At 54.6% G+C, this 24688-nt stretch overlaps 1 protein-coding gene across 7 annotated transcripts in view; it reads right to left on the bottom strand.

Moving 5' to 3' along the window:
* Positions 1-24688, bottom strand: part of CCDC88C (coiled-coil domain containing 88C) — a 130477-nt gene that overhangs the window by 40291 nt on the left and 65498 nt on the right. For all 7 annotated transcript variants that reach the window (XR_009053288.1, XR_009053287.1, XR_009053289.1 and 4 more), the window contains exons 5-13: positions 22684-22742; positions 20750-20833; positions 18219-18359; positions 17613-17797; positions 16863-16944; positions 16344-16502; positions 7795-7941; positions 7010-7154; positions 3788-3972 (exon numbers count right to left, since the gene is read on the bottom strand). Coding sequence is in view for 4 of the 7 variants with exons in the window: in XM_057732671.1 (XP_057588654.1) it covers positions 3788-3972; positions 7010-7154; positions 7795-7941; positions 16344-16502; positions 16863-16944; positions 17613-17797; positions 18219-18359; positions 20750-20833; positions 22684-22742 (1187 nt within the window). In the remaining 3 variants the exon portion in view is untranslated. The remainder of the gene's footprint in view (positions 1-3787; positions 3973-7009; positions 7155-7794; positions 7942-16343; positions 16503-16862; positions 16945-17612; positions 17798-18218; positions 18360-20749; positions 20834-22683; positions 22743-24688) is intronic.

Below are 24688 nucleotides of genomic sequence, written 5' to 3' on the forward strand. Positions count from 1 at the left end.
GAGCGTCTGTCACTGTGCTGTGCTCGGCAAATGCCTAGCAGGCGGCGGGTGCAGCGATGTTCCCGGCCCTTCCCCACCCCGCGGTGAGCGCACTGGGCCCTGATACCCACAGAGCTTCTGATCAGCTGGTCTGCATTTTGACATGGTCCTAAGGGACCCTGATGCCCTGGTTTGGGACGGCTATCCTAAAAAGATAGATCGCAAAGACCAGATGGTTCTCAAGGCTCTGAAAGATCTCGGACCTTGGGCCACCCATCAGGACCTACCACCTCGGGGTAGGACCCTGAGATGCCCCACAGCCCCCGTGAGCAGCACGGCTGAGCCTGCCGCAGTGCAGCCCGTCTGGGCCGGGGCCTTGCCCAGAGACGTTTCCAAAGCTCCTGGGAGGATGGCTGCTCAAAAGCAGACTCTGCCAACTCATCCTCAGGTGAGGGGCACCCTGCCTTCCTGGCTCACAGGTCCGGGAGCTCTGAAACCTCCGCAGGAGGAAGCAGCGGGCAAGCTTCTTCTGCTTCCAGTGGGGAGAGCGGGGCCAAGCAGGGCTCATACTCATATCTGTCATATCACGTTGTCAGCACCTCAACCCCCTGTCCCGATCCGGGGACCCTGGTACTGGTAAGCCCCAGCCAGCAGAGGCCAACGGGAAAACACACTACAACACGGCAAACGTCTGAGTGGTTCTCAAAAGTAAGAACGAATTTCTTATCTTTCCTTATCTCTGCCCCACTTTCAGGCACAAGGCCCGGGACTCAGCAGGGCACCAGGGCTCACCTCCGATGGTGGAGGCGACACCCGACACAGCGGCCTCGAAGAATAAAGGCAATGAGCAGGTGCTATTATCCAGGACACTGGGCCCAGAGGGGCTCAGCAACTTGCCCCGGGGCCTGGTAGTAAGGACGGACCCTCACGGGCCAACCCCCAATCGTCACTCACAGTTGCGGGCCCCCTGGCTCACCTCCAACCTCACTGTTAATATTCTACCCCTGCTGCCCCTCCTCCCCCAGAGAAAGGAACGTTACCCCAACCTCTGCACTTCTGATCATTGCTGCTTCTAGTCTGATCTCCCCACGTCCCACACCCCCGCCACCTCTCTCCTCGTCTGGTTCTTTCCGCGACGGGACCAGAGCCCATCCCTGAAGGACCTCGGTGCCCCTGGGGTGAAGTCGCTGGGCTGAGAGGTGAGCCGGCGGCAGGCTGTCCAGCCCTGAGAGGTCTCCCGTCCTTCCTAAAGCACCAGGCTGGGGCTGCAGCTGCCACTCGGGCCCCAGAGCACGTGGGTGCTGGGGACCTGCCTCTCGGCCCCAGGCTGCTTCTGCCTTCTCGTAATAGGTCCCCAAAGGGTTGTCCCTCTTCCTCTGAAAATAAGGGTTCTTCACATCTTGGCTCAAGGAATAAATGCTTACGACATAAATGCAGATTCACAGGCACAGGAAGGAGGCGGCTTCTCTAAGGTCCACGGAAGCTTTCCGGGTTAGAGGGAAGGATATTAACTTTAGAGAACTATGGTTTCCCAGACATCTGGAACCTAAGCAAGCGAGCAGCCTGGGCTATGCTTGGGGTGTGGAAGAGCCAGGCTGGTACCAGCAGGGCCTGGGAGTTCACCGATGGACTGAGAAGTGTCAGCTGGTGCCCAGACACACCATGTCGGGGGGAGCCAAGGAGAGTGGGATGGCTGAGGCCGGAGAAGGGAAACTGGGGTGAGCTGAGCTGGATTAGGGTCCAGGGGGCCTGGAGGTGAGCCCTCCAGCTGGGGCTCAGATGTCCCCCCCACCAGCACCGGGCTCTGGGGGTAGAAAGCGAAACCATGCCTGCTGGGCCAGGAGAGGTTCAGCCAGGCTGCGGGCAGGCCGAGCAGGATGGGGAGAGGCGCTCTGGCGGGCAGAGGGCCGCCTCCCAGGGCTCCTGGCACCGGACACAGAACGGGTCTGGGAACGGTGGCACCTCCTTCCTGCCAGGGACTCTGTGCCAAGACAGGCCTCTAAGGACCATGGCAGGGGTCCCGCCAGGGAATCGATTCTGAGAGGAAGCTGGAGGGTGGGACCCAAGAGAATGGGGGCTGAGGAGTACTGCCAGGCAGGCAGCACCCACTGCCACCCTGTCTGAGCAGAGGAAGGACCAGAGTGGACCACGAGGGCGGGGTGAAGTGTGAGCGGTCACCTCAGAGGCCTGCCGGGAGCTGGGTCAGCTCTATCACGCTGCACGCTTTCTGCAGCAGACCCATGAGGACCCGCAGAGTCAACGGTTCTCATCTTTCTAAAGGCTGATTCTTTTTTATCTTGGCCGAGGTCAAACTGGCACTTATAAAAACACTTCCTGTGCTAGGGCCATGTGCACCTAAAAACCTTAACCGTCTAGTTGCCTTCCCCATGCTGTTCTGCACTGAGAGCCATGGCATGAGATGGGGGTGGGGGTTTGCTATTGTCCTACGAAGACAGGACAAAAGGTTTGTCGGCCGAAATGCTGCAAGGCACACAATGCTTCAAAGGGACAAGAAGAGTGAGTAACCGAGCCCAGGAGGTCCCATGAGAGGGCTCCAGAGACCAGTTCCCAGAAGGAGGGGCTGTCCCAAGCCTCGCCCAGAGATAAGGGACCAGCACAGCCAGGACCCGCAGAGCCCAGGTCTCTGCCTGCAGCCCAAATCCCTTCCACTGCCTGTGCAGCACCAGTAAATGACGCTGGCAGGACTCACGGGCAGGTGGGACACCCGAAAGCACCAGGCCTGCCTGGGGGTCGGCAACAAAGTGTGCCCGTGCCCTCTCCCTCAGCTGGACTCTGGCAGCTGGTGTGCTCGGAGCCCATGATGCGACGGTGCCGTGGCAGGGTGGCCCAGGCATCCTGACACCCTCTGACCCGGAGCAGCCGAGACACGGCCGCAATCCCTCGCCTCTCAACGGCCCCTCCCTGCACCTGAGACTGAATCCCTGGTGCACATGGGGGTCCTCGTAACTGTAGGACAAAGACTGGTCTGTAAGCCTCTGTCTGTTCTCCCAGGTGTCTGGGTTCTCCTGGGAAGACCCAGCAGCTGTCCTGAAAGGCAAATACAGTCTGGCCGTCTCTTCTTCCCCATCCCATAAACCAAGAGGAAGCAGTGAGCACTGACTGTTTTACCACCAGCAATGCTCTAAAATGGTCCATCAGGGATTTCCCTGGTGGCGCAGTGGATAAGACACTGCTCCCAATGCAGGGGACCCAGGTTCCTTCCCTGGTCAGGGAACTAGATCCCACATGCATGCTGCAACTAAGAGATTGCATGCCACAACTAAGGAGGCTGTGTGCCGCAACTAAGACTCCACGCAACCAAATAAGTAAATATTTAAAAATAAATAAATAAAATGGTCCAGCAGTGGACCCCCACACGTATGTGTGTCTCTTCGATCACTGCTTCCTCTCCTCCATGCCCCATCCTGTGCTATTTAGCAGTTTCCTTTCACTGAGCACTTACTACGTGCCTGATCTCTTACATACACTAACTCATACAGTCCTCGCAACATGCATAGATGGGTGAGCCCACTAACCCCACTTCACAGATAAAGACAGGAGGCACACAGAGGTCCCGTCATGGCGGGGACACGCCCTAAAGGCAGGGCAGGCACAAGCCATGCTGCCTCTTGACTCTCCTCTACGACGGCTCTCATGCCTCTATTATAATGAACTGGCTGCACTGGCTTCTGCTCTTCTCCCAGCTGTGCATCCTCGCCAACACCTGACTGCCTCGCCTGGCCACCTACTCACCCCTACACGGCAGACCGGGCTGGGGGAGGGATGTCCACCCGGCCCGCCAGGTTACCTTCTTGCTGAGCTGCAGGTTCTCCTTCTCCAGCTCCCCGCACTTGAGGCTGCTCTCCTCCAGCGCCAGGGACGCGTCCCGCAGCCCCTGGATGGTGCTCTGGAGGCTCTGGTTCTCCTTCTCCAGCTTCAGGATGCGGCTGGAGGCACACTCGTTCAGCTCAAACACAAACGACTTCCTGGAGGCTGAAGCACAACGTTGAGTCAGGCTCCAGGAGCCTCTGTCTCCAGCCGTGAGCTGGGGCCACTGGGCCCCCACGCCCTGGTTTTGAGGGGCCTGGGAGGGGCTCCCATGGGTTGGCCGGGTGCCCCCATTTCACACGCTGCTGTTGCTGCTAGTGCCCGAGAGTCCCTCAGGCAATTACGGTCCCTGTGCTGGCTCAGCTGGGCCCAGAGCTTCGGGGCAAAGCAGATTACAGTGAAGAAGTCAACGCAAAAGTTAAAGACGGTGTTAACTGCTGAGAATCGTTCTTTTACCAAGTTGCTAACCTGACAGTACAACTCAAGGATCTTAGAGACTAACAGAGATGGCAAATAGGCAACATTTTCTGTGACAGCTCTGAGAGTAGTGGGAGTCTGGGTGGCTCAGCAGGAGGGGCACGGTAATTGACTAGTTATGTCTGCCGTGGGTGGCAGAAGGCTCTGTGGGTACGTATGCCCAGTACCTGCCATCCCTGGATGAGGTTTCACTTCATAATTTCACTATTACCTTGACAAAAAATGAGATAGCATGTGTAAATTGCTTTAAAAATTCTAAGTGCGATGAAAACATAAGCTAAAGATAGAAAAAGGAAGATATCTACTCTGCTTTCCTTCAAGGAGCTCGAATACGAATAGAGACGGGGGCACAGACCTGAGAGCCGGGAATGGGAGTTCTTAGCTCCTCCCTGGCATTGGCAGGTGCGTGACCTTTGGTAAGTCATGGGGCTTTTTCAGGAGGAGAAAGGAATGTGTATGGAAGTCCTCGGAAGAAGGGGCTGGGGATGTGCCATCCTCACCTGCCCCATCAGTGCCACGTAATCAGCCCTGGGGGCTTTAATCACACTGCTAATAGGGCTGCACCCCAACCTGCTTCCTATTCATCACTTCAGGGGCAGGGGTACATACAGGACAATGGCCTTCACAGTGAGCACATCAAGCTGGAAACAGAGATGTGTGTTCAGATCATAAGGACTAAAAGGCAACTGCCACTCTGAGTTCTCATCTTCCACCAAGGAGAGCAGTTCAGACCCAACAAGGCTGAATGTCCTCAAGACGCCAAGCAACAACGGGCAGGGCAGCAGCGGAGGTGGACGGAGTGTCCGCGGCCCCGACCCAGGCCCAGCATTGACGCACATAAGCACGTGTACTCCCAACACATGAAACGATGGTACAAATGCAAAGAATCTCAACTAAAACTCTGCCGGTCCAGAGCCTGTGACCACGTGGATGGTACCTTGGCAGTGTGCGTGAAGAAAGAACATTTTTTAATTGGGGTCAAATATATATAACATAAAATTTACCATTTTAAAGTGTACAGCTCTGTGGCATTCGATGCAGTCCCACTGCTGTGCAACCATCACCACTATCCACCTCCAGACTTTCTCATCATCCCAAACTGAAACTCTGTACTCACGGGGAGTAATTCCTAAGGTTCTACACGTTAAACAACAGAATTGACCACAGCCTCCTTTCCTCTTCCGTAAAGCCAGTGCCGCAAAGACTATTATGATGACATGACAGTTCATTACTGAGTGCTGCACCTACTGGCACCCCACGCAACCGGGGTGGTGGGATCTATTTTAATAAGACAGTGGCCATAAGAACAGCTGTCCCTTACTGGCGGCTGTGGGCCAGGCACGGCATCGTGCTTCACTGTCTCCTCCTGTGAGGCAGCTGCATTACCCCCATTCTGCAGATAAGGAAACTGAGGTCTAAAGAGGTCACCCAGCTAACAAGTGGAGGAGCTGGAACATTAAGCCAGGTCTTTCTGAATCAAGAAGGCAGCACACCATACACACAGAAGGACATTCAGGCTCTGCCTGGATTACGCCTTCATTCAAGCTCCCAGCTAAGCATGAGGGGTCGCGAACACCAAGAATTAACCACGCTCACTGACCTGCAAGGGCCCACAAACTATGCTGAGTAGCCGTCTAAAGGGGGGAGAGGCTTTCCGACCCCACAGGCCACCCTGGTCTCTAACAGAAATACTCTCATTTGGTCTGGGACTGTCCCAGGCAGCCTGCACCGCTTCTCTGCTCCGCCAGGGGGCAGTGCTCCTCCCCGACGGACCGGTCCTCCTCCCAGAGCCGGGATGCAGGGTGATCCCACCCTCAGCCCCCAGCACAGTGTGTGGGCCCCAAAGCACAGATACAACCAACTCCCCTCACAGACGGGTAGTTTAATAAACTGGTTGATGTTCTGGAACTGACGGGACCCCTCGAAGAGACGACGTCTCCAGCTACTTTCAACAACCTTTGCATTATCTGGGGAGATGTTTATTGGAATTGGAAAAGCAACCCTCAAACCAGCCAAAAGCCCTACCTCGCTCTGTGCAGCTCTAAGTAAACAATAACGCGCGCTATCAGGGGCACGCGTGCTATTTCTGAACACAGGAACTGGCTTATTGTCTGCTGGGCGCCGAAGCTTCCTGCTGCAGCGCTGACGGCTGCCCCACCCACCTTCCCCAGGCCGACAGCCCGTCTGTTTGCGCAGGGGCAGCGGTGCAAGCACAGGCGGGAAACGCAGCAGCCTGGGTCCTGGGAGCAGCAGCCACTTAGCAGCCCCCACCCAGGGAGACAGAGAACAGACTGCCTCCGTCCTGCCCAATTATGCAAATGAATGGAGGAAACCATGCCCAGGGTACATTGATAGCGGGGATTAGTGACCACTGGGGACGTCTCCTGCCATCCAGAGCTCTCAACCATCCACAGACAGGCCTGTGATGCCCTCCGGGTGTCAGCGTGCTGCAATCTGAAAGCTCCTGGGACCGTCCATATGGGAAATGGGAAAACTGGCAACACTTAATTTGTGTTTCATGCCCTGACATTGAGGCTGCCGGACCCCTCGTGTTCTCCCTGGGGAGACGTGTAATGAAACAGTTCCAAATGGCACTTGAAGGAAATCCTATTTACTTGGGGCGAATGGACGGCCTGACATGGAAGATTAAGAGCTGAGGGCTCTGTGCCCTGGATGAGGAAGTGGCTGCAGCCAGGCCGGCTCCCAGGCACTGGGCGCTACCTACCGTCGGACAGGTCTGCGTTCTTGGACAGCTGCTCCAGCTCCCAGCCGAGGTGGGCGGATTCGTTCATGCTCTGCTTCTGGGCAAGCTCGAGGACCATGTTTTCTTCCAGCAGCTCCTCTATTCGCTTCTTATCTGTGTCCCGGTCCTAGTGCAGGAAGGATGGAGTGAGAACGTGGCCAGGGGCCCCCTCTGGACAGGCCCTGGCCCCCCTGCATCCACCCGCATTCCCTGAGGATGAGAGGACTCCAGGCACCTGTTCACTTCCCTGCACAGAAGTGAGTCCAGCACAGGGCCCAGCTGTGAGAGGCACAGCCACGGAGAGATACCAGCTGGCGACGGAGGTGATAAGAGAGCCGAGGTCTCTAACTAAATGCTGTCTGAACAAACTGACTTATGGCCCAGGGTTTTAGGGAAATTCCCATGGTGACAGGTGGCTTCGTGGCTCTAGGGCACCTAACATGCCTTGAGAAGCCCGTAAAGCAACTCACGAATCGCAGCTCAGCCCACACAAAAGAGCCGGCAGAGACCCTTCGTGCAAAAGACACACACGGAAGCTCACCCATACAGAAAAGCAACACAGGGGTCACGTCCTAGCTGCCTGTGGACGTTCAGCGGCGCCCACCTCACCCCGCTGAGCTGACCGATCTATTCTCCGCGGTCAGCGAGTTACTGTGTTGGCAGCGGCACCAAACCCAGCGATGGAAAAATCAGAGAAGGGCACAGCACGCGCCCGAAACCGCCCCCAATCTGTTTAGACAGATCTAGGTGACAACAGCCTGCAATACCAATTCCAGGTCGTGAAGCTTCGATTTCAGCTGCAGGTTCTCTTTCTCCAGCTCGTGAACTTTATCCCCCCGGGCCCGAGCGGCAGTCAGCTGTTCCTCCAGCATGGCCTTGGTTTCAATTAAAATGATATTATCTTCTCTCAGCTCCTGGGCAGCAAAAACATACATGAGAACCATCAGATAAAGGCACCTGCTTCATGACGATGGGGCTCTGAGCCCAAAGCTCTTCCTGGCCTCTGGACCAAAACAAACAATGCAGGGATAAGACTGCGGCTGCGAGAGTTTTGTCTCCACTGTTGAGCACCTCTGCCTTTTTCATTAGGTCAGGGCGAATGGACTTTCCCGACTAAAAGAAAATATCCACGAGTTAAGAAAATATTTAAAATCGGGAGGGTAACACTTCCTATGCCAGCCATGGTGCAAAGAAAGGCATGTGACATGTATAACCTTGTCTGGTTGGACAAGTGGACTGCACTGACAGATCTGGGACCTCGTCAGTCTCCATTTCCTTAACAAGGAAGGGGTGGGGCTGAGAGTCTGTCCCAGGTTCAAGGGCTCAGTCTAGTCCTCTCAACTCAACATTCATTCCACTCATCAGGGTCTTGGGGGAAAAACAGTTATTCAGACAACCTTTCATTCAAGGCACAGCTCGTATTTGAACATTTTACACACAGACTCTTGGAAAAACAACAGTTCCTAGCAATTCCCTGGAAATGGGGAGTCTTTAAGACTGTGAACCCCACCAATAAGCAGCTCAACCTCCTGTGTCCCGGGCACGTGCTGGGTATAGGATATGATGACTGTTGCCTTGCAGAGTTGCTCATGGGCGAGGGGTTTGAGGGACTCTCAGCCCCATGCGTGCAGCCCAGCATACACAAGGCGCTCAGACCTTTCACCTCATCTCTGCCGCCCCTTAACCAGTGAGGGGCTTCTCGGTTTCTCCTCTCCCCAGAGCTCTTCCAGCACCACTCAGCATCTCGGGGGGACTGAGATTCCGCTGAATGCCTTCAGCCTGTGAACATGCACGCAGGGTAGCATGTCTGTTTCTCCTGGTGGGCAGTGTTCTAAGGCTCGCCCTTGTGGGTTCTAACAACTGGGAGCTGGGCCAGGAGCTCTGCTTCATTCGCCCTGCATGGGCCAGAATCCAAGATCCTTGGTAGAAGGGAAACTAAGCCTTCTGGTCAGCGGACATGGTTCTGATCAAAGCCTGGCAGCCATAAAAGGTATAATCATTACAACTCTAAATTCCCCTGGGTGCCCTCTCTCTGCTGGAGATGACGTCCACGGTGCGGCCGGCCCTGTCTCTGCTCCACTCACTCTTCACAATAGCCCTGAGGGGGAGGTAGGAACAGTGCCTTCCTATGGAGGAAGAGGCTGATTTAGGTAAATTAAGGAATAAGCCCAAAGTTACAAAGCCAGCAAGGGGTGAAGCTGGGGCTCGAACCTGGGCCGGAGAACTCCAGACCTGTGCTCTCTCCACCGCCCTCAAGCTGCCTGCAACCCATCCTCAAGGGACTCGTGCGGATAAGAGGCCTAGACTACCATTAACAGTGTGAGCCACAGCAAACAGAGGGGTTTCAAGTCCCCACCATCTCTACTGTTCTCACCTGACATTCCAACAGATCTATCCACCAGCACTCCTGGCCCTGAGCTCCCACAGCATAGGCCACCCCTTCATCCTCACAACCAACTCCTATTCAACCTCCAAAGCCCAGCCTGAGTTGCCCCCTCTGAGAAGTGGTGGCAGATTCCCTCTGTCCCACCTGCTGAGTCAGGTACTTGGGCTCCCAGAGCACCCTGAGTACACTGTGAGGCAATGGTGAGCTGGCCTGTCCTCCTCCCCAAGACTGTGAACTCTGGGGGCAGGACTACTCCACTTCTCTTGTGGGCCTTACAGAAGTGCTCAATGAACACCTATCAGCTGAATCATGCCATGAAGGGGAATCACAGGTGGCACGCGAGGTGGGTCTTGTAGGCCTCCGAGATTTCCAACTGGCAGGGATAGACAAGGGTGACCAAGAGTGGAAAATCGCATGGGGTAGGCTGACTTCTAACCATCATTGCTATCCAAAAAACACCTCAATTTTCTGGTGGTATCGACATCCACCATAAATTAGGCAACAGAAATAACCAGCCTTGCACACCCCACCGCCTCAGAAGTGAGAAGCCAGATCCGCAGCAAGCGGAGCCCACGCTCCCGCAGCAAGCCCGGGCTCGGCCCCCAGGGAGACGCCCTCCTCCTTGCCTCTGGGCAGCTGCCGAGCCTGGCCCGCCCTGAGGACCTGACCCCAACTGAATCAGGCAGCTATTTAAAGGCCTGACCCAGCCCAGCAAACAGCTGAGGGGCCATGTTTAGGAAGTCAAGGGCCAGGCCTGACGGCCGGTCCCTAAGTGGCTCAAAAGCTGCCCCTGCTCCTCTGCAGGGTGACCGGGAGCAGTGACTGGGAACCTGGGCTGATGGCTCTGGTCCCAGGCCTCCCACCCCTGTGCCACCAGCCGGGGCGCCTGAAGCAAACGCGTGTCTCTCAACCACGGATCCCTCCTTCTGCTGCTGGGCAAGAAAACAGGGCTGAGGCGGGGACCAGACATGATAATGCACGTGAACTAGTCCGGGCACAGCGCCTGAGGCCCAGTGAGCAGGTTGGCTGCCGTTATCACCATCTTGTCACGCCCCTGCGAGACACTGTTCAGGCCAGCGCTCACCCAGCATCACCAAGCAACAGGCTAACAAAAGCACCAAACTCCAGGAGGTGGGGTAGAACCAAAGGAACCAGCTCCTGCCCAGTGCACTCAGGACCACAGCACCCAGTGTATCGCTAAGGTGTCCAGAGCAACAGAAAGCCAGCCCCACGGTGTCCTCAGGGGATGGAGCCCCAGGTCACCCCACTCAGGGGAGGCAGACCTCCCACTCACTCACTAAAGATCGCCCCTCGCTAACCTCCACCCATCCTTCCAGTTCCACTGCAGCCCCTTAAGCTTCGTAGAGGACCTGCCTGCTTTTAAACTTTGCCTGATTTGAGGAGCGTGGTGGACTGAACCATAAACCAAGCATCAGGTCCGTCCTGCTCTAACTTCTTCATGTACCAAATTTTATCAAAACTCCTTAGACGTCAACAGGAAACAGAGTCCTAAGTGGGAAGAGAGGTCTCCCTGCTCAAGGTGATCTTAATTCCCTGCATTTCAACGTTCTCTGCTCACGATGTGATGTCCAGGTGCTGCTGACATGAACTGCCGGAGGCCAGGCCTCCCTCTGTCCCCTGTGGTGTCTGAGGCAGTGGCCACTATCACCCCCTCCCCCAGCGCCCCCTCCCCTGCACCCCCTTTGTCTACATGACCCCATTCCTTTTATTTCCTCCTTTCTTGGCAAGGCTGGGGTCTCAGAGGTGGAGAGATGCATTTCCACGCCAGGTCCACCTCTTCACCAGCTGTGATGCCAGGCAAGTTATTAATTTATCCTCCATTTCATTATCTGAAAAAATGAGAGGACCTAACACTGGCTGCTCAACCAGGCCACCAGGAGGCTTAAATGTGATGATACAGTTCAAGCTTAACCCAATTCCTGGCATGTGGAAAAAGCTGCATAAACACATGAGTGGTCGCCGCTCATTTAAAACCTCACTGAACCTACTGTGGGCCAGACCATGGGTCTGTAAAGGGCCAGAGAGTAAACACTTCTGGCTTCTCAGGCCCTAAGTCTGCATGACGACTTAGCTCTGCAGACACGATGCAAAAGCAGCCTCGTCCTCTGCGAATGAACGGGTGCAGCTGTGCTCCAATAACACTTCACTTGTAAGAGCTGATGGTGGGCCGGATCGCGCCCCGGGGCTGACGGTCGTTTGGCCGTCTGTGAGCTGGACAATGTGGGCACCAAAGACTCAGAAGGTCAGGAGGGCACAGATCCTGTCTTCAAGGAGCTCCTGGCGTGGGTGGGGAACAGGGAACGCATCATCGCGACACCACGTGATGAGCCTGCCTGGGGGTAAGAGGGGGCCTAAAGGAACAGTGGGGGACGGTGCTGGGGATGCAGCCCGCAGAGCGTGGCCCACCCGCCCCGCACCAGCCCCGCGTCAGTGGAGACAGGCTGGGCCGAGGCGCCCTCAGAGGGTACCAGGGGACCTGATGGGGACTCGGTCTGGCTGGAGCAGAGAGTTCCACAGCGACCAGAATGGGTGTCAGAAGAAGGGGTGGAGTGTGAACTGTATCCCAAGAGGAACGGGGAGGTGCCTGAGGAGCTCTCAGAAAGGCCACTCTGGCAGCCGCCCAGGCAGATGTGCACGAGACGAGGCGGGGCCAGAATGGCCAGCCCAGATGCTCGTGGAGGGCACGTGCCTGCACAGGCACTGCAATAACGTGAACAAGAAACGACGGAGAAGGCAGGCCCCACAGTGGGGCTCCCTCTCCAAACACCCGCTGCGGCCGGGGGCCAGGCTGGGAGGCGGGGACACGGGCTCTGGAGGATGGAGAACACCTGGGGCTGCAGGGGGAGGTGGAGAAAGAATGGAACATCAAGGCTGACCCGGCTCTGGCTTGAGTACCGGTGGGTGGGTGGTGAGTCCAGTCTAGAGACAGTTTACGGGCAGGCTGCAGGGAGGGGAGAGACTGGGGATTTGGACACGTGACCTTGAGAGAGACTGAGGTCTGGAGTGCGAGAGAAGCCCAGCCCAGAGATGAAGGCTGGGGACCTGTTGGGCTCTACGTGCCAGCTAAAGAAGGGGACGGGAGGCAGAGAGGACGCTGTGGAGAAAGGCCAGATGGTAGAGCAGGGCAAGGGGACCACCCGCATGGACCCAAGAAGATGAAGTTAGGGACTCGGGAAAGTCAGGCGAGTGAGGAGTGGAGGTGGTGGTGTCCCGGCCCACAGAGAGCGTGGCCAAGGGAGGCTGGGAAGGGCCCACTGGACCTGGCACAGGAGTCGTGGACCCTGATTCTCAAGCCTGGTTTCAGGGGAGCGGAGGTGGAGGCAGACCTGAAGGAGTGGGTTAGAAGGTGAGGAGGTGAAGGACACAGCTGGTGTTCTCTCCTTCCAAACAGGCTTGGAGAGGAATCAGGGTAGCTCGAGACCGTCGGGGGAAAGTGGGAAGGGTTTGGTTTTAATTAAAGGTGGGAGCAACTCGAGGATCCTAAGGATTGGACTCAAATCAAATATATCCTGAGCATCTCCTCCTGCCCCCACCCCAGCTGAAGATGACGGAGATGCAGTTTCTGACTCCAGAGCCGCACTCTGCGGGGAGAGCAGCTGGAATCCCAGAGCGCAGGTCAGCCGCCTGTCTGGGGTCAGAGGGGCTTGGCCAGAGGGTGAGTGGAGCTGGGGCCCCATCTCCCAGACCCAGCCAGATGGGCAGTGCAGACCGAACCACAGCCCATCTCCCCACGGGAACCTGGCACCTCGGGGGATGGCATAAGAACGCAACGTGTGTGTGCAGCGCACCCCAGGACCAATCTTTAATCCAGCTCCTGAGTGCCTGGCCAACGACCCAGCAATCACTGCATGGACTGCTTCCAGGGGCCCCCACCTCTGTGGAGAGGGGCTCGCTCGTGTCAGCTCACTGGAAACATGCTCCTGTGTCACAAGACACCAGGACACGAGTGCCTCAGAGATGCCCGGACCACTCCTCCTTTCACAGATGGGGACAAGACTTGCCCAACGCCCAGCAAGTTGGTGTGGCAGCTAGGACCTGCCTATGTCCCCACCTTTCAGAGCCAGCATGGACCAGGAAGCGCTAAATCCCAGAGAGGAGTGGAGACAGGCTCACCTTGTCTTCACCCTGCGCACCTGTCCTTGGTGTTGGGAATTTCAGACAATAACATGGGACAACAGGAATCTCCCAGGCACTCTTTCTGCCTTTGTCTTCCTCCCACGCAGCCCTCTGGACAGCAAGCCCCACGCCCTGACAACAGTGAGGTGCGACCACTCTTTGCAAAAGCAAGTCAAGGACCACCCTGTGCATCCAGCTCACGTGTCCCACTGTCCCTAGGGGTGCCCACGCCGCTCCCCTCTCCCTGCTGTTTTAATTCTTATGTAAACTAGACTAGGACCCACAAGCCGCCAGAAGTTTAAAAACAAAACATGGAAATGTGTGTTCCATGTTATTCTAACCAAAATTAACCTTGCCCTCGCCCTGAACCCCCTTCCTTTATCTTTCCTCCCACGTGGCACTGATGCATTCTCCCTTTGGTGACGTGCAGCTGCTTCTCAGCGGTGAGACTGGACAGGCTCCGGGGAGGGCAGCCAGGCCACCTGTCGCTCCCCCTGCACCCAGAGGAGCACCCCTGCACGGTGGCTGTCCACCAACACGAGCCGGCTCGAGAGCACGGCCACGCTCCTCTCTGCCCTGCTGCCCGTCACACCGAACGCTGTCTTGTTCCAGAAGAGACAAAGACCCATGCTTCTTCCTCATCCTTCTCCCCAGATCCCAAGTCTTTTCATGACTGAGCGATGGCTTTTTACTTGACGTGTGCGGTGATTTCCAAGCTCTGTGTGTGTCAGGCCCTGGGCGCACAGTCAGGTAAGACCCAGGCCCCGCCCTCAGGGCTCCAGGTCCACACGAAGCCTCTGGCCATGCAGGGCGGTGGCAGGTCTGCAGGTGGCTCACAAGGCCATCACACCTACTCCAATCTAAGGAGGAATGCACAAATGCTCCTTTTCTCTGCTGTTCTCTGAACCTTGACATTACGGGCATCCGAGAAGAGCAAGGCTCACCCCTCTCTGTAGCGGCCTGGACTCCTCGGATCAGGCCCAATTCCTTAGCCTGCCTCAGCTGCAGAGTGTCTGCAGACCCACGTGTGTCACTGCCTGCTCCCGAGGAAACGTCTCACACAGACAGACACTACAGGACTTTCTCTTGTGATTAAAAAAAATGCATGCAAAATTTAAGGCATTAACAACCTCATGGTAATGTCCCTATGAAAATTATTAATCACTAAGAAAATACTGCTGTTACCATTCAGAGGCATGAAATTTGAGAATCTGGAAAAGGGGTTCCCATGTGAAACCCCCCTAAAAGTCAGGAAGCACCCTGAACACGGGGAGCGAGTCTTGTTTGGGTCCAGGTCCCCTGCTCCTGGTGCAGGGCTGGGCCCCACGCAGGCGCTAAGTCCCCCTGTCTGCATGACCAAACCAAGCCGTTCGGACAAGGCAAGGAATGAACACGGAGACTAGAGACTGGACTCTGAAACCCATCCCCCCCGAGGACGGTGCCGGGGTGAGACATGGGAGCCGCCCTCCATCTGTGATCCCACCCAGGGGGCTGCGGGAGGGGCGGCTGCGGCAGCAGTCTGGGGAAACTTGTACGAGACTGTCCCCGACTCTCCCGACAGCGGCATGTCCAGCCAGCGATGGAAAGCCCTGCGATGTGCCCGTATCCTGGAACCTGTTTGTGCCGGGACTGATGCCTTTCAAATTCAGCAGGGCCAGTGGACCATCTCCGGTACAAAGCGCAGAGCTGGTCTGCCACTCCTACCCTCACTTGGGCCAAGGCTGCTTTCCCACGGCACTCAGGGGCCTTCTCCGCAGGGGGCAGGGTGCGTGCCATGTCAGGGAAAAGACACTCCCCGAGTGGGTCTGAGGGACTAACAGGCCCTGGACCGCAGCCCACCCCATCCCACCTCCACCTGGCCCAGTGGCCCCAGGGCCCACCTACAGAGGGAGAGCAAGTCGGGGTCAAACAGTTGTCGCCACACATGCCTGCCAGCAGCCGAGCAGGAGGCCCTGAGTGCGGAGAGGGCGATACCCGGCCCCCCAAACCTGTGCTCAATCCCTTCAAAGGCCTCCCACGTGGCAAGAGAGACGGGGATTATCTCTTACCATCAAACAGGCTACTCAGTATGTCCTGACATCCGATCTCATCCCGCTCGTTAAAACCACCTCCAAACCCCAAGATGGGCAACGGGGGAAAAAATCCCTCAAATCTCAGAAAAGAGGATCCAGGGACCTGCTGCAGATGAGAGGCAGTCAGGGTGGGTGGTCACAGCGTCAGCGACCCCACCTGGATCCTGGTCTCTGTTCCCCCTTCGGCCCCGACACCCTCCCCTGCATCTCCCCATGACGGCAGCGTCAGAGTAGGGTCCACCACTGAGGGCTTTCTAAGGCACTTGCCAAACACCAGGCATTTCACCTCTTTCACCTTAAAAACCTCATGAAGTAGTACAATTATCTCTACTTTATAGATGAGGAAGCTGCTCCTGGCAAGATTTAGCCATAGAAACGGGAGGAAGTTTAAAAAAGGAAGATAGGTGAACAGAAGGTCATCACTGTGGCATAAAGGGGGAGAAGGAAAAATCTGGAAAGAAATCAGTACCCTTCATCACCCAATCATATTCCTTCTCTGCACCCATCTGACACTTGGAGGTGGAGAAGAAGCAAACAGGGAGGCCTCTGGGGAAGAACAGCCGGGATGAGGTGCAGGGAAAGCGTCTGCTGCAGAAACCTTCCGGCTCCTCACCCCAAACCCACCAAGGACAGAGCAGGCTGCACATTCCTATGAGGAAGTGTCCGGTGAGGCGTCTAGAAACCCCGCCGGCCCGGCTCCACCGCAAGGCTGGGCGCGTACCTCCACGCGGGCCTTGTAGAAGTCCACGTCGTGCAGCTTCTCCCGGCAGCGCACCAGCTCCATCTCCAGCCTCTCCACACGGTTCGCCTTCTCCCTCAGGGCATCCAGCTCATCACGACAGGCACGAGCAGACCGGGCGTCGGCTGCCAGCTGGATGTTCTGGGAGATGGGCAGAGACGGGGGAGCCTAGCTTAGGGCACCCCTCTGGGGAGGGGAGGAAGAGAGGGCCAAGCCTCTGAAGCGCAGCGTTTCTAGGACATCTCGGTGGCTGAGGGACTCCACGTGCAGGCCACTGCATGGGGTCCCCACTCGCTGTCACTAAGAAACAGCCACCCCCACAGCCGTTCTCGGGACGACTGGCTCGCGGGCCGTGTTACTTCGAGTGGGAAGGAAAGAGAAGCCTTTGGCTGGAAGCTCCGACTGCTGCATTCCCGAACCCCTGGGCCACAGTTACTGGGGATTCCCAGCCACCCTGCCCACTCAATACAGACAGACACACAGACAGGCCTTCCTGCTCACCTCCTGCTTGACTTTCTGCAGCTCCAGCACCAGCTGATCCACCTCATGCCTGGTGTCCACAAGCTGCTCCGTCTTCTCCTCCCTGGGGGCGATTCGGAGAAAGCGTGGTGAGAGGGCCTACTTGGCAAGTAGCAGAGCAGCCCACCAACCACCCTGCGAGACCCCAGCGGGGAAAGGAAAGGGAACTGGGTTTCTGGGGGCGAGGAGGGGTATTGCCATGTGGGGCTTGCAAAAATGTTCCTGACTCAAATTCTCCTCCATTTTTAAGTTTTCAATGCCTACCCTCAAACTACATCCACTGGGCAGCGAGTTTCCCTCTGGGGATACAGAGAGGGAAGGAGACCCTGGCTGCAGTGTCACCACTTCACTGCCAGGCGGGCAGCAGGGTCCACTGGTGAGAGGGTGGAGGCGGGATCCCGAGGAGATGGGCAAAGTGGCATCCACCAGCCTCAGGAAACGGGAGCAGGCTCACCAGACGGGGCGAGCCACATCCTCCCCCCAGCCAAAAACCATAGCAGTGTGTGGTCATCTAAGCCCCGGAGGGGGCCTGACTGTGGGCTGGCAGGAGCCCTAAAGACCTGATAGAACCCAGCCTGCACAGGCCAGGGGGAGTTAGCCAATGGCGCTCAGAGCGGAGCCCAGCTGACTCCGTGGCCCAAGTCGGAGCTCTCCTGTTCACTGTACCGCACGTGCTAGAAACGTGTGTTTGCGACACGCGGCACAAGAGCAGAACAAACAGCCCGGACTCACAGCTCCTGCCTGACGCGGCGCAGCCTGGCCTTGGTGTCCGCCAGCTCCACGGCCAGGTGCTGCTTGTCCTCGCTGGAGAGGCTGCTGGTGGGGCTGGGGGTGGACTCGGCGCTGGAGGACTTGAGGGGGCTGGGCGGGTGCTGCGCCTGGAGGTAGTCCCGCTCCTGGGTGAGGTCCACGATCAGCTGCAGTGGGGCGGGAGGGAGAGCGAAGGGAGTGCTCACACCTGAACTTGGCGCGCAAGGGTCAACGGATAACAAGACACGGAGAGGTGTCGGCCGAGACTGAGAAACCAGGAGGAAGCAGGAGAGACAGGATGCAAGTTTTTAAAAAGGGATGAAATATTTAGAGGGAAAAAAAGGAGTATGTGAACGAGGAGGGTCTCCCAGCTCCCCGTTTTGAGGAACTTCTACCCTCCCACAGGGGTCTCAGAGGTGACCGTTTGCTGCAGGGAACGCTCCCACCCCTACCACAAACCAGACAGAGGGGACCAGGGGGCATCAGGCTGGAGATGAGGGGCTGGACGAGGAGGCGGCCGCGCGGCCGGGGTCCAGGTGTTCCTCCCGGACCCGCCCCTCCAGGCCGCCCACCCGCCTGCAGACGCACCTCCGTGCACTCATCCCGCTCGTCAATGAGCCTCCGGAGGTGAAAGACCATGTTCCTCGACAGGGCCTCCAGCTCCTCCGGGGCCACATCCGGGAGCTCCAACCACTGCAGGTCGAACACATTCTCCTGGTTTTGGGTCACCTGCGGGCACAGGTCAGGCGCTGCGGAGGTGGGCAAGGCACGGCCGGGGGCCCCAGGGGTACCGCCTCCCCATGGCCAGGGGGTGGGGCCACAGCTGACTGGGTCCCCTGGTGTCATTCACCCTCACTGACACAGATCTCCCGTGGTGAGCAGGGCACTCCTCGAGCAAGTGCAGACGCCCCTCAGCTGAGCTCCACTAGCCCGAGTCAGGCCCGCTCCCAACACCGGCTCCAAGAGGACACGGATTTTTTTTTAATACCAGAGAGCTCTCCTTATAGTATTTCCCTAAACATAAACGGTCCTCAGATATTCTTACTGAAGCATCAATTTACAACACAAAGAAGGGAAGTCCTAGGGATGCCAGGGGTGAGGAGAGGGGCTGCGTTATTTCTTAAAATAAAATCTAATGCGAATATGGCAAACTGTTAAAAATCTTATGTTGGAATGTTGGGTACAAGTAATCTTACATTACTTTTTTGGGAAATATTTCATCATCTAAAACAATTTTCAAGTAAGACTGTGTCTCACCCCCACAGGCCACATAAGACCGCCTGGTTTTTCCCTTTCCATCAGGTGTGAGCAGAGGCCTACTGCTACATCTACACTGGGCAGCCTCTTCAACCACTCTGCTGACCTGACCTTCTCAGCCTGATACCCCCAGACATGCCAAAGGACACAGAAGATCTGTTTTGAGACCCCGTCCTCTCAGTTTGGGAAGGTAAGTATTAGCACAACTCAAGCCTCAACAGGGGAAAACAAAAAGAAACCAGGGATAGCCACTCAGAGGGGCACACCAAAAAAAGTTCTCAAATTTTCCAGAGCAGTAAATGGAAAGAGAGAATAGTTGAAAAATAAACAAAAAACAAAGACAGGGCCCTTCAGTTTCTCAAAAGACACCTGCTTTCTTACCTCCTCCCCCTTACAAAGAAAAGCTGGGATTCAGTAAATCTCAGAGATTTAGGAGAAATCTCATCCCACTGCACAGGGCACCCTAAAGGCATGGAACTGGGATTGAGAGGCCGGGTTCCAGGTCTGCTCTATACCAGCGTGTGGGAAAGGCCTCAGTGAAGGGGGTTCAGGGGTACAACCACAGCCACACGCCAGTAACCCTAGGAGCTTGTAATGAAAGGCTTATGCTCCTCTTCTGGGTTCTGACTCGATGGGTCTCCCGTGGGGCCTGGGCGCCTGCATGTTTAAGAAGCACCCAACTCATTCTGAAGCCCAGTTCCCATGGCCAGTCACCTAATTTGATAATCACGCAGGGCTTCTTTCTGGATGCATACTTTAAAAAAGAAAATATCTTGCTGGCAGAACAGGGAAGGGGAGACAGTGAGTGACAAAGACCTAGCCAGTCCCGGGGACCTAGTCCCCAGGTACATTTTCAAAACACACAGACACACAAGGAAAATGAAAAGGCAGAATGGTTCTTAGGCTAACAGGTCACTGACACGAACGGCTGAGAACATGTCCTACAATACTGACTGGCTTTGCTGGACCCCCTGCCCGCAATAAGCTGCATTCGTCTCCTGCTTCAAATGCTGATGCAGTTTGCAACCCACAGCGCCCTGGCCGGCTGTGGAAGCCGAGCAGCTCGGCAGCCTGTCCCCAGAGCCGGCGTGGGGAGCTCTGTGTGCAGCTGCCTCCGCCAGTTACACCCCTGCTCCGACGTGCCCCTGCTCATGTCTTTTTCATGCATTTATCTCATCTGTCCAATTAGATGGAAGGCTGAGCCACATCTCCGAAGATAATGAAAACATACGAGGCTTCTTTTGGAGGAGGGTGGGGTGGAGGTCAGGGAACTAACTTTCAGGTGGGTGCTCGGTTTCCAGGGGTACCGCCTCTGCCAAGGTCAACGGCAGAGGGGCTGCCCTTAGTGCGGAGCCCTCCTGACCCCACCCAGGGGGCCAAGTCTTCGGAGACCGCCCTTCTGGGACTTGCTGGTTTTTAACTTCCCAAGGGGTGGCAGTTGTTTCTCTGCCATGTCACTGACAGAAGCAGAGAATCTCTCTCTATAAAGATCAACCATTGGAAGCAGGGTGACATTTGCCAGAATACATTTTCAGGGGCTGTAAATCAAATTCTGAGCCTAAACCACTTGACAGCTCTTAAAAATAGTCTGAGTCCATATTAGGCAAGAAGAAGAGGCAAAAGAAGACTTGATTGAGGTTTTTAAAAAAAAATTTTTTTTATTTTAACCCCCACTTTATTTTAGCTTGCTGACAGCTATCTTTCCAAATAGAATCAATTGTCTGTCGTGTCTGAAATCTAAAATTAGCAAAATCATTAATGGGTGATGTATTCTTTAGACCTTTCACTGGTGGAGAGGGCCTGCCCCCTGGGTGCCACGGGAGCCACAGTCCACAGTTAAGCCCACAAAGCCCCCCACCTACCTCCTGTATATGGGCCACGATCCCGGCCTGCGTCTCAATGTCCAGCTGTTTGATTCTTTCGATAAATTCTTCTTTCCTCTCACACTGTGGAGGGTTACAAGTGTTAATGAAAGTGTTTTACAAGGGCAACCTGGGGTCACCAGAGCCACAGAAATACAGTTTCAAAAGGAGACACCCACCGCACCCTTGGCTTTTTATAACCAAGAGCGCTCTGCCCTCCTACCAGCCACTCACACTGAGGTTTCTCTAGGAGCAGCTCAGACTATCTATATCACAATCCCCTGCGGGGGGTGGGGGGCTGTCTTTAAGAACACCAGGGGGTGGGACACAGACAAGCTCTCCAGTGGATTCTTTATTTTTTTTTATAAATTGATTGATTGATTGATTTTATTGGCTGTGTTGGGTCTTTTTTGCTGTGTGCAGGCTTTCCTTAGTTGCTGTGAGTGGGGGCTACTCTTAGTTGTGGTGCACGGGCTTCTCATTGCCGTGGCTTCTCTTGTTGCGGAGCACAGGCTCTAGGCACGTGGGCTTCAGTAGTTGCGGCACATGGGCTCAATAGTTGTGGCTCACGGGCTCTAGAGCACAGGCTCAATAGTTGTGGCACATGGGCTTAGTTGCTCCGTGGCATGTGGGATCTTCCTGGAGCAGGGATCGAACCTGTGTCCCCTGCATTGGCAGGCGGATTCTCAACCACTGCGCCACCTAGGAAGCCTCCAGGGGATTCTTAAACAAGTAAAGATCAAGAACAGCCGGTTTAGGCCAGCAGGTGGCAAACTTCATTTGTAAAGGGTCAGATGGTAAAAAAAGAAAATCTTAGACTGGACAGGCCATGGGTCTGAGCTCTGCAGGTGTAGTGTGAAAGCAGCCACAGGTACTGTGTAAAGCAATCAGCATGGCAGTGTCCCCATAAAACTTTATTTACAAAATTAGGTGGCATAAATGGATGCTGAATTTTGTCAAAAGCTTTTTCTACATCTACTGAGGTCCCACTACTGGGCATATACCCAGAGAAAAAACCATAATCCAAAAAAAAACATGTACCACAATGTTCACTGCAGCACTATGTACAACAGCCAGGACATGGAAGCAACCTAAATGTCCATCAACAGATGAATGGATAAAGAAGATGTGGCACATATATACAATGGAATATTACTCAGCCATAAAAAGGAATGAAATTCAGTTATTTGTAGTGAGGTGGATGGACCTAGAGTCTGTCATACAGAGCGAAGTAAGCCTGAAAGAGAAAAACAAATACCGTATGCTAACACAAATGGTACTGATGAACGCAGTGACAGGGCAAGAATAAAGATGCACATGTAGGGAACGGACTTGAGGATACGGGGGTGGGGGGTAGGGAGGGAGGGGAAGCTGGGACGAAGTGAGAGAGTAGCACTGACATATATACACTACCAAATGTAAAATAGCTAGCTAGTGGGAAGCTGCTGCATAACACAGGGAGATCAACTCCATGATGAGTGATGATTTAGAGGGCTGGGGTAGGGAAGGTGGGAAGGAGTTGCGGGAGGGAGGGGATATACGTATAAATACAGCTGATTCACTTTGTTGTACAGCAGAAACTGGCACAACAGTGTAAAGCAATCATACTCCAATAAAGAGCTTAAAAAAAAAAAGGTGGCAGGTCAAATTTGGCCCACAGGTTGTTTGCTGATCCTCGCTCTAGATGTTCCTACACTGGGGACACTGCTAGTGCCACCCTGCCCCAGGGATCCCTACCTGGCCTCTTGCCCAAGGTTCCCTGGAGCTAGAAATGGTTGCCACCTAAGACGGTGTCACGTCTCTCACAGGAACCCTGTGACCTTCCGTCCTGTTGGGCTGAAAGCAGCTTCACTCCTACCGCATCAAAGAGGGTGATTTATCCCCACAAACCCAAACACAAGAGCAGCCCTCTCTGCCCCCTGCCCAAGCCCTACCTGCACAGCACAGCCCAGCACCAGCAGCAGCACCTTCTTAATCTCCTCCATGCTCTTCCCTAAATCAAAAGAGCAACACAGTTAATTACGCTCAACTGTCTGTAAAATTTCACCAGGGATATATACATATCTGATGCAGGGGAAAAAAACATCAAGTAAGCTAAAAAAAACAAAAAACAAAAACCCTTCAACTACCCAGTGATATCCACTTAAGGTGTACACACCCCATCTGTTTTCTCCATATGGGTTTGTTTATTTCTTAAACCAAATGACAATTCTATCCATAACTATTTGTGGTCCTTTTCCATTCAAATATATCATAAAATCTTTCCGTGATAATTAACGAATGTGAGCATTTCTTTTCAGTGTGTGGGGTAAGCAAAGCACAATGGAAGAGAACGGTCCCCGAAGGAAAATAATCAACTGTGAAAGAAGACTGGACACAACTCTGCCTTTCCATCATGCAGAAGCTCAAACAAACGAGGGAGAAGAGTTAAGTGAACCCACACGCTCATCACCTGCTTCACGTTACCAACCTTTTGCACATCTATTCCATCTCCCCCAACCCCCACCCTGCTTCTGTTTCTCAGTTTCAATGTCTGGCTGGAGTGTCCCCCAAAGCAAGTCCCAGACACCACACACACCTCATTTTTGATGGTCTCATACTTACTTTGTACAAAGGTCACAAACTAATTCAACCACTCCCTTTCCGGAGATCTGATTTTTTGATATTTTAACCTAAATGATGCTACAAAGAACATCTGTGGCTAATTCTTTATGCACATCCTTATTTCCTTCTTTAGGATCAACTCATCTTTCAAGCTTTTCCTACTTTCAAACTGCCCTGCAGAAAGGCACTGCCATTCTACTCCCTCACAACCAACGTGCGATAAGCCCCACTTCCCCATGCCCAGACCAACTCTGTTTTACTACCCTTTCTCAGCTTTGCCACTCAGGCCAAAAAATCATATTTCATCATTTTACACTGTGTCTCCTTCCTTATGCTTGAGGCCAAATGCATCTTCATCTGTTTATCAGTTTCAGTTGCTAAAATAAACAGAGTCAGGATATAGGAGCTCCAGACCTGATTTGGTCACCAGGAGGCCTATGACCTGGACACACTGTACACTGCTTTCCAGTCTCAGTTTCAACATCTGTGAAAGGGAGGCAGCTGGCCTGGGTGACGTGCAGGGTGTCTTTCGGGTGAGGAGCTTCTATGGTTTTCTACCCTTTCCATAACATCCTATTCTATTAGGGGGAGAAGGGACATGCCAGAAAAAGCATTGTTTTCCTGAAAGACTTACCAACACCCACTCACACTGTGCTAATATGGTCCAAAGCATCATCAATGACCCCTGGGATGAAAAAACCAAACTCATGTCCAAGAACAAGCACTGTGGTTCATTTCGGGTCCCTGGGTGTAAGGCGTATATGCAGTGACATGTGGCTTCATCCTAATACCTCTCACCTGAAAAATAGCTAAAAACAGCTTTTCCTGAGATGACAATATTATGGTCGAGTCTCAGAACTGGGGGCTGGGCATCCCCCTTCCCACCTCCTAGTCTGAAGGTGGGCGGGACGGGCTGGGGGGCTGGACCACAGGGTCCGTGCAAAGCATTCAGATTCCACACTCTTAAGAATCAGGTTTGGTGTTGCAGATCAACCCAAGATGACCCAACCTTCCCTTTGCTAATAAGTGTAGAACTTCATCAATGTTTGAAATGGAAAAACTCTCAAAGACTTCAACGGATTTTTTTTTTCCATTTGAGACCTTTTATTTGGCCCAAGAGGCTCTAATCCACAGACATAAATACACTTAACACCACAGTGATAGGCTGAGGTGGTGATCCCTCACAATTTTAGTTCTGATAAAAAGAAAAGGAAGGACTTCCCTGGTGGCGCAATGGTTAAGAATCTGGCTGCCAATGCAGGGCACACGAGTTTGATCCCTGGGCTGGGAAGATTCCACGTGCTGCAGAGCAACTAAACCTGTGCACCACAACTA

Source organism: Hippopotamus amphibius, chromosome 4, assembly GCF_030028045.1.
Source record: "Hippopotamus amphibius kiboko isolate mHipAmp2 chromosome 4, mHipAmp2.hap2, whole genome shotgun sequence".
Taxonomy (NCBI): Eukaryota; Metazoa; Chordata; class Mammalia; order Artiodactyla; family Hippopotamidae; genus Hippopotamus; species Hippopotamus amphibius.